The following is a 9,461-nucleotide window of genomic DNA, read 5'->3' as shown; positions in this document are numbered from 1 at the left end:
ATTTGTGCAGTGCTGTCAGTTCGGGATCTTAAATTTGTTTTCTCTCCCTTCCCATCTCCTATCCTGAGAATGCAGCGAGGGAAATGTATGCTGGAGGCCGAAGTCCGTAAAGGTTTCACGCACCTCCTTTGCGGAGTTTAGAGGTGAAGTCCAAATGAGACAAACCCTAACTGATATTTGAAGGAAGAAGAATATGAGATTCTATCTGCAGGGTAGACATCTCCCACGCCACTGCATCAAAAAAGCGAATTTGTGCTGAGCTTATGGGCAGGGCCTTGGACCTTGCTGGTTCTGATATTTCGGAAAGTCCAGGGTCCGAGGTTCTGGAAACCCTGACCAGGCCTGGTCCCTAGGCTCTTAGGAAGTTCTGCCTATCTCCGTGTGGCTCCAGTTCCCGGCCCTATTCAGGCCTCACGCGGCTTCTCGGTCTGGCATCTCGTTTTCACACTGCTGGAGCTACCCTGCCGTTGGCCCTGCAACCTTCCCTGCAGCTCTCCGCGCTCAGCCCGCCAAACCCGCCCTCTGCCCAGCAACCCCAGCCCGCCTCTTAGAAAAAATTGCAGTAGCCGGGCTGGCACTTTTCATTTCCCCGCCGGGCATTTTCCCTTCTCTGTCACCGAGATGGTCCCGTAGGAAAAACCAAAAGAAAACAAAAGCAGGAAACAGTCCCATGCACCCGCGAAATAGCACTGGCTCTATTTCTGGGGAAAACGCATCGGAATTCCCCGCCCCCCCCCGGCCCCCAAAGCAGGGAGGATGGGCCTCCCACCTTCAGGGCTGGGTGTGGGTGGGGTGGATGGGGGGACTCACACAGCTGCAACTCTGGCCCAAAGCTGGATCTCGCCCCAGGAGAACCCTTGGCCTCCTTGACCCCCCGCACATTGCTAACCCCTTCTTAATGGGGGGAAGGGGGCTGTCCCCAGAAAGATGCCCTAGAAGCCACAACTCAACTCCAGAGTTGAGCCCAGCACTGGGAGGAGACGTACAAGGCCGTAGAAAAAACGATCACTGTACACGAAAGCCACGAAAGGGATGCCAGCCACTGAGATTCATAGGGCTCTTAAAAGGGTGATTTGGAGTAAAATGTAACTCAAAGAACTTTGAATCATTCATTAGCACCTTATAATTACTCTGCTAATTAGGTTGACACGGCACTTAATCAGGAGTAATACGCCGTCTTGTCACTGGCACTTCCCATTACTCTGACATTCAACAAGAGACAGGTTGGAGACGTCCTGGAGAAAATAATGCAAGTTGATACCCTCTGACGCGAGGCGTCACAGTCGCGTCTTTCTCCAGGTCCGAAGTGCACACAACCAGAGACAGTCTCTTTTCCAAAGGGGAGGGGGGGGGAAGAGAGAGAGAGAGAGAGAGAGAGAGAGAGAGAGAGAGAGAGAGAGAGAGAGAGAGAGAGAGAGAGAGAGAGAGAGAGAGGAGAGAGAGAGAGAGAAGAGAGAGAGAGGAGAGAGAGAGAGAGAGAGAGAGAGAGAGAGAGAGAGAGCGCTGCACCCAGTTCCCTAGTCCCAGACCAGCCCAAAAAACCGTGACCAGTAGAGGACACCTCGCATCGCTCGTCTAGGGACCTCCTTAGCCCGGCTCTGAAGAATGAGCCTGGCCAGACATTTCTTCCAGTATCGGTCTCCACTGGATTCACTCGGGTTCCGGATTTTGTGCACAGTCCTCTGTGCAAGCGGGTGACCCCACTTCATCCTCCTCCCATTCCCAAGCACAGCCCGCACAGGTGGGTCTGGGCTTTTTTTTTGGGGGGGGGGGAGAAATCGGCTCCCCAAACCCGCTAGCACCCCGAGCGCTGACTGCTGGAGTTTCCACGCACGTCAGGGGTTTCCTTCGGGGCTTGTTCTCTGCTCTCAGTGTCCCAGGACCACTCCAGCGCCGGAGTCTCAAAGGTGAGCCGGGCAGATTCCTTCCCCTCCCGTTCTTTTCTCTTTCCCTTCATTCTGTCTCCCCGGAGGAACGAACACCCGCCGGGTCCGCGACCTCCCACTTGCAAGCGCTCTCCCCAGGCCCCCTTCCCTAGGCTTCCCTCGGCTTTTCGCCCCTCTCCCGCAGTACCCCCGGCGCGTGATTGTGCACCCCGGGCCCGACGTAGGTCGGACCCAGGCGGTGGGGACTCGGGGCTGCAGGCCGAGGGGCCGGCGGGGTTCTCCAAAGCGTAGCGAAGCCGGAGCCGCGCTCGCTGACGGGTTCCGAGAGCCGCGCCCCGATTGGTCCCGGGCACGTCGGCGTGGTTCGTTCGCGCGGCCGCGGCCAATGGGGGGCTCCGGGCCGGGCTCGCGGTCTCGGCGGTGGAGGGGGGTTGGGGGGGGGCTTGGGGGTGCGCGGGGCGGAGGCCGTGACGTCACGCGAGGGGGTCGGCGCCGCCCGCGAGAAGCCGGATTACAAGCGATCGCGCCCGGCCGCGGCCGGAGTCGCTCGGCGCCTCGTCTCCGCCGTCCGTCTGCTCCGCCTGCACCTGCTCCTTCGGTGGCACCCTCACCACCTTCTCCTTCTCCTCCTCCTCCTCCTTCTCCTCCTTCTAGTGTGGCCGCGACCCTGGTGGCAGCATCCGCGCCACAACTTTCCCACCAAGTTCAGAAACTAGGCTGCGGGGTGGCCAAGTGGCGCGCGGCAGACACCTCGGGGAAATCACCCGGGCGCTCCGAGGGCGCGCGGCCACCCCGGCTCCGCGGGCATCTCTGGGGCCAAAGTCCGCCTCGGCCACCGCCTCCGCCGCCGCAGCTGGGTACCAGGCCGTGGGCAGATCCAAGGCAGCAGCGACGGTGGTGGCACCGGGGCCCCTCTTGCCGCCTGCGCCTTCGCCGGGGCCCCCAGCGCGGCCACCACCGTCCCACGTGTGCGCGGACGTGCACGGAGCGCACGCTCTGCGCTTACCAACACCCCCCCTACATTGCCCCCCGTTTTCCTTCTCTCGGCCTTTCCCCCCCATCTCTCACTTTTCTTATAAGGGCAAAAAAAGAAAAGAAAAGAAAAGGGGAGGGAAAAGTTGTGTCGAAACTATCCACCCATTGCCACCTCCCAATAATCTTCTCTTTCCTCCCCACCCGACTTTGTGGTGGTGTTTTGTATTTTTCTTTTGCATTTTTTTAATTTTTTTTTTTAACCCGGAGACAACCGTGCTGAGTGTTTTGTTTTGTTTTGCTTTACGATCAGTAGCTTCCTCGGCTCAGTCGGGCCGGCTGCTGAGCGGCGGGAGTGGCGTGGACCTCATGTAGAAATGACAACAATGGAAGGGGCCAGCGGGTCGAGTTTTGGAATAGACACGATTCTGTCCAGTGCCAGTTCAGGCAGCCCCGGCATGATGAATGGAGATTTCCGCCCGCTCGGAGAACCCAGGACCGCGGATTTTAGGAGTCAGGCCACTCCGTCGCCCTGCTCCGAGATTGATACCGTTGGAACGGCGCCTTCTTCTCCCATCTCGGTCACCATGGAGCCCCCGGAGCCGCCTCTGGTCGCAGACGGGCCCCAGCAGCATCTTCACCATCACCTCCATCACGGCCCGCAGCCTCCGCCGTGCGCCGCCGGGGCCCCCACGCAAAGTTTGCAGCCTTCGCCGCCGCCGCCTGCGCCGCAGCCGCAGCCGCCGCCGCCGCCGCCACCGCCGGCCCAGCAGCTCGGCTCGGCCGCCTCGGCCCCCAGGACTTCCACCTCTTCCTTTTTAATTAAGGACATCTTGGGCGACTGCAAACCTCTGGCGGCGTGTGCACCCTACAGCACCAGCGTCTCCTCGCCCCACCCCACGCCGAAGCCGGAGAGCAACGCGCCCCACGAGAGCTTCAGGCCCAAGCTCGAGCAGGACGAAGGCAAAACCAAACTCGACAAGCGGGAAGATGCCCAGGGCGACATCAAATGCCACGGTGAGTCGCGCCGCCTCGGCTGGCTTCCCGGTCTTGCAGCCATCCCGCCTCGTGTTTCCCGCCTCCCACCCCTGCCCCAGGCGCTGGAGCATCTTCGTTGGGGAGTGGATGCCCCAGCGTCGAAGGGGGGGACCGTCCCGCCGTCCAAAGCTACGGTCTGGAGGGAGGCCCGGGCGTGCGATGTGGAGATTCGTCGTCCCAAGTGCTTTTAAAAAAATTACTATATATTTTTTTTTTATAGTCTCTTTCTACCTCTCCACTCTTACCGCCACTAGGCACCTTTCTTTGTTTTTGTTTTTGTTTTTTTCTTCTTTAATCGGTTTGGAAGCGGGCAGCTCTGCAGGATCCTAAAGGAGAATTCGTTTCTTGATTGTAGGAAAGGACTTGAGATTTTTCTATCCTAGACCTTGAGAAGTAGACTCGGAGATAAATTGGCTCAGCTTGATAGTGTCTAGGGGGGATTGCAATGTGGTGTTTATTCTTTAATGAGAATTATTACATACCCCCACGATCAGACTCCATCACAGGAATGTTCTGGTTTAGTGAAAGAAAAATTTCAGAGTGGCTGAACAGAGCAACTTTAAAAAGAAATCGTGATTAGTCCAGGAAAGCCCACATTTATGACCAGTTTTTTTCTTCTAAACATTCTGCTTACCGCAACTGAATATCCACATTTTAGTAAGATTTTTTTTGCTCCTTACAATGAAGGGGAAGTAGCATTTGTGAGGAAAAAAATTAGGGGATTAAATTGTTCTATTTTTGTAGAAATTAGAAGGTGACAGTTATAATCACCCTGTAACTTTTTTTTTTTTTTCCTATTTTCCTCTCGAAGAATCCTGCAAGAGAATTGTTTTTGTTTTAGTTCGGCAAAAGAGTTCAGGAGAGTTTTTCTCCATTATTGACAAACCTATTATTATATACTTTTACTTTGATTAATATTTACTTCTCTGGGAAAGACATGTGCTGATTGTCTGGAAGGTAGGATATTGGCACCTCATTTTACTAGTATAGCATTAACATAATAGCGCCCAAAACAGATGTACAGTCTGGGCTGACGATTTTTTGTGCACCAACCTCCCCAGTGGGTCAATTAGAGAGATTATTGTTCTTCCTGCAGGGAAGATCAAGGAGCACAGCAAAAACGGGTACAAACAGAGAGGGATTGACATATCGATTTCCCAGCATTTCAGGGAAAAACCAAAGATGACAAATAGAATCCGGAAATCTCTGGGCTGTCACCTGGATGGACTCAGTGATTCTGAGCTCAGCTCAGCATCTGGGCTCTATCTTCTTTCTGAAGATTTGAAAGAATCTATGTGAGGAGCTGCAGAGCACGTTGACTCCAAGAGCACTAGAAAAGGAAAACTAAATACCTATGGTTTTCAGAAAATAACAATAAAATAAAAATTGGTGCTTTTCTTCCAAAACAAACAAAACCTAAACAATACCAAAAAGTACAAAGATCTTTTGAGAATTCTCCAGTAGGAGATAAACAGGGTGAAAACAATTAAGGAAAGGGACAGTGTTTCTTCCTAGTTTAGAAAATAAAAACAAAAGGATCTTTTATTTATACTATTACCCTGCCCACACCCCACACCCCTAAAACTTTAATGGTAAGAAAATCAGGGACGCCCTTTTTAGAATCTTTTTCGGGAGCTGTAGACAAGGCCCAAAATCTCCAGCAATTTGCCCACACTCTCTAGTGAGAAATTGGCCCTTTTCCTCCATACTAATTCCAAGTATATATGTAGCCCCTTCTCCACTCCATCCCCCCACTCTACCCCCAATCCAGTGGCTAGTTTGGAATTGTGGACTGTTGTGTGTCTGAAAGATAGCCACCTCTCTCCATTTCAGGCTCACTTATGGCTGTGACTGGATTTCTATTATAGGAACAAAGGAAGAAGGAGACCGGGAGATTACGAGTAGCCGAGAGAGTCCCCCAGTGAGGGCCAAGAAGCCTCGAAAAGCCCGAACAGCTTTCTCTGATCACCAACTCAATCAGCTGGAAAGGAGCTTTGAACGGCAGAAGTACCTGAGTGTGCAGGACCGCATGGACCTGGCAGCCGCTCTCAACCTCACTGACACCCAGGTCAAGACCTGGTACCAGAACCGCAGGTAAGGGAACAGGCTGGGAGAAAGCACCTGGCCCCCAGGCTGGTTCTCTCACCACTGTTCATTCTCTTTGTGGAACCATTGAGTATAGGGTGGGTGCTGGGGGCTGCCCTCAGAGCAGGGATTAGCCACACCCCCAAGGTGAGAAGAACTCCTTGAAGATTTTGCACATCTGAGTATCTTCACGTAGGCTACTTTTCCTCTCAAAGTCTGCAGTTCCAGCCCTTTCTTTCCCAAATCAATGAAGCCACACCTTCTCAAATTGAGATGTCTGTGCAGCTGACACTTAGGCCCCTAGAGTCTAGGAGGTATGCCCCATGGGCTTGCCCCAGGCTGGTTTGGAATGTCTGTAACTAGTCAGCCCAGCCTTCTGCTTAGATGGGCCTTGTGGTAGCCTGTGAGGCAGTGGGGTGAGGAAGGGTCAGCAGCTGGAGTATCTGGCAGCTGGCCAATGGTTAGGCCTGGGAGATATGTCCCCCGTGCAGGCCACCTCACATCCAGGCTGCAACTGCTGCTTTCCTTGAAAGAAAATTAAGAAAGCGACTGGTAATACTTAATAGGCCCCTGAACTATTTAAAAAACAGGACGAGACATTGGCAATTGAGGTTATGCTGTTTGTAAGCTTGGCATTTGTCTCCTCATTTTGATGTTCTCTTTTCTTCCTCTTATCTCATTTGTGCTTTAATCATCCATAAGCGCAGTTGGAAATGCCCATCCAGTTGTCATCTTTACCATAATTTTCTGTCTCATTACATATGGTTTTAGGCACCCTAATTCTGTCGGAAAACATTAGTGTCATTTGTAGCCAATTTAAAAAGGACGACATGTTTATTAATTTGGCTGGAGCTGTAGGATGAAAGCCCACCAGCCCCAAGTCTCTTGTTGGGCAACTGGGCAAAGACCCACTTCTCCCTTTCTGGTGGGTGCGAGTGTGTGTATGTGGTTAACGGGGAGGGAGAAGGCGGCCAGGAAACGCTGATCACAGGTTTTAATTGTTACTGTCTCCCAGAGGAGAAAATATCTTGAAAGGCACTTTTTTTTCCATCTCCTGAAATGGCCCTGAGATACTATCCCCTTGGGAGAGCTCTCCCTCCAAAAGATTCTGAATTGTGTCCTGCAACCTTTTCCCTTGCCTTGCTTAAGCCCTGCTGCCTCTCTTGGGCCTCATCAGGGCTGTGGCCCATGCAGCCCTAGGGACTCAGAGGGACTGGGGTAAAAGACCCTCCGTGTGTGCCCCTTTGTTTAAGGTTTCTTCTCACGGGCCTGAAGAAATGGGGGGAAGGGCAGAGAGAAGAGATTGGAATTGAGGGGTGTGTGTTGCTGTGCTTGGGGGGCACACTTGGGGTGAAAATTAGAAGAGGGAGATCCTAGAGTGTGTGGTTTAGATTCGTTTCCTGGAAAGTTTTAGATTCTAGCCACGTTGTAAAAGGTGGAGGGCAGTAGATCAGGGGGTCAGAAAAAGGTAGCAAAACTGGTAGGATTTCGATTTTGCATGAGGTGTCAGGCATTCAGGTGTCTCAGACAAAATTGACGTGGTTTTAGGGCTTTGTGGAAGTAAGGCTGGGGTTTGGGGCTAGGAGAGGTGATTTATGTTTAGGACTCTAAACCTTCTTGGCACCCTAAGGAGCAGGAAGAGAAGGCAGGTCGGTGCCCCCTCGCATACCTGTGTGTTCCTTCCCCAGGACCAAGTGGAAGCGGCAGACGGCGGTGGGCCTGGAGCTGCTGGCCGAAGCTGGGAATTACTCGGCCCTGCAGAGGATGTTTCCATCGCCTTATTTCTACCACCCGAGCCTGCTCGGCAGCATGGACAGCACCACGGCGGCGGCAGCAGCCGCGGCCATGTACAGCAGCATGTACCGGACTCCGCCCGCGCCCCACCCCCAGCTGCAGCGGCCCCTGGTACCCCGAGTGCTTATCCACGGCTTGGGTCCCGGGGGACAGCCGGCCTTGAATCCCTTGTCCAACCCTATCCCTGGCACCCCGCACCCTCGGTGAAAAACGAGCCACCTAGAGTCACCCTTTCCCCGCTCCCCTGCCCTGGTCGGGACAGCTGCCCTTCTGTCCCCACAGCGGGCACTCGGGGAGCAGCAGCCCCCAGAGGCAGAGAAATGCTGAGGAAGACGCCCACCGCCCACTTCCTGGCGGCAGGGGGTCCTCCAAAAAGGGAGCCCTCCTTCGCTTGCCCACTTCCCCCCAGAGACAGGGCTGCCAAGCCCCCAACTGCAGCGTGACTGGTGAGAACCCTAACCCCACATAAAGTGCGACCAGTAAGTGAAAATACCCTCACAAACAGAACCTCAAGTTCTTTTACGCTGTAAAGGACTCGCAGGAAGGGGCGGAGGAGGGGAAGGATGGAAGGATGAAGGCGCGGAGAAGACAGTGCCCTGCCAAGAGAAAAGTGGGGACCCACAACCTCTGCTTTCGGGGGCAAAGGGCATCACCCTGGATATTCTATCTCCCCAGAAAAAAAGAGGAGGGTACCTGAGAACTTTGCACTGATTTCTTATTACCTTTTTTTTTCTTTTAAAAAAGTGGCATGCTCCATAATATGAAAAAAAAATGTACATTTGAAAGACTGAATGATAAGTGATATATCATATTTATTATATGTTGTCCAAAAAAAAAGAGTCACTTATATACGTTAGTAAAACATGATTTTTCTTTTCATGTCCTTTTTGATTCAGTCAAATAAATGCTTAGACGAAAGTATAGATTTTTTGTGATTGAAAATTACAAAAATAAAGTTTATCTTTTTTTAAACAAGCGGTGAAATCCAAGGGAGCTGATTTTACTAGAGCACAATGTGTTGATGCCACGATGGCATGCATGACATGGTTTGAAGAGGAAAAAAAAAATCCATCCCGGAATATTCGAATGTGCAGAACTTGTGAAGATGTGGAGTTGACTTGTGGATCCACAGCTCCTAATGGTTTTTTGTATTTGGTAATATGAGCATTCCTTTCTCTCCAGAAAAGGTTGGTTTCAGAGTAGTGTTGGCTGTGGGAGAGCTTGCTTGGAAGCTGCTGTTAATGGCTAAAAGAGCTGGCCAACTACTCCAGCTGTCTCTGCTTCTTTCTGCTGCCCATCTCCTGCTCCTCCAGTTTCTTCTTGGCTGTTCCCAGGCCTTGAGGAGCGAGGGGCACCAGCGGGTGTGTGGGATGATGATGTGATGATGCTGTGGAAGGTGCCAGGACCTCGCAGCTGTTTCACAGCTCTCCGGTTGGGCCTGCCGAGAGCTGAGGCCATAGAGCATGCAATTAGGACACCCCCACCCCCACCCCCAGAGATTTGGTTAGTTCTGGTTAAGCAGTATTCCTCGTGACATAGATCCTTGTCTTCTCATTCTCCCGTGGGTGTCCAACCCTTTGGCCAGGTGGGACCTCATCCTGATGAGTTCTCTTATACAGGAGTGGGAATGCAGAGGCTTCCTTCTCTGTGTTTCTAGATTGGATTTGGAAACCCAGAATGAGACTG

General features: G+C 52.6%; 1 protein-coding gene across 1 annotated transcript; it reads left to right on the top strand.

The window, feature by feature from the left end:
• Window positions 1-3,235: 3,235 nt before the first annotated feature.
• Window positions 3,236-8,409, top strand: BARHL2 (BarH like homeobox 2). The gene is made up of 3 exons (XM_049772260.1): window positions 3,236-3,875; window positions 5,765-5,990; window positions 7,670-8,409. The coding sequence occupies exons 1-3, from the start codon at window positions 3,236-3,238 to the stop codon at window positions 7,980-7,982; spliced, it is 1,179 nt and encodes a 392-aa protein (XP_049628217.1). The 3' UTR covers window positions 7,983-8,409.
• Window positions 8,410-9,461: the final 1,052 nt, after the last annotated feature.

Source organism: Suncus etruscus, chromosome 4 (genome assembly GCF_024139225.1).
Source record: "Suncus etruscus isolate mSunEtr1 chromosome 4, mSunEtr1.pri.cur, whole genome shotgun sequence".
In the NCBI taxonomy this organism is placed as follows: domain Eukaryota; kingdom Metazoa; phylum Chordata; class Mammalia; order Eulipotyphla; family Soricidae; genus Suncus; species Suncus etruscus.
This window is presented reverse-complemented; position numbering and strand designations above follow the sequence as displayed.

Coding starts and splice junctions, on each gene's coding strand:
- BARHL2 (XM_049772260.1), top strand. CDS start 3,236: ATGACAACAATGGAAGGGGCCAGCGGGTCGAGTTTTGGAATAGACACG. Junction 3,876..5,764: donor GGGCGACATCAAATGCCACG/GTGAGTCGCGCC, acceptor TTTCTATTATAG/GAACAAAGGAAGAAGGAGAC. Junction 5,991..7,669: donor ACCTGGTACCAGAACCGCAG/GTAAGGGAACAG, acceptor TTCCTTCCCCAG/GACCAAGTGGAAGCGGCAGA.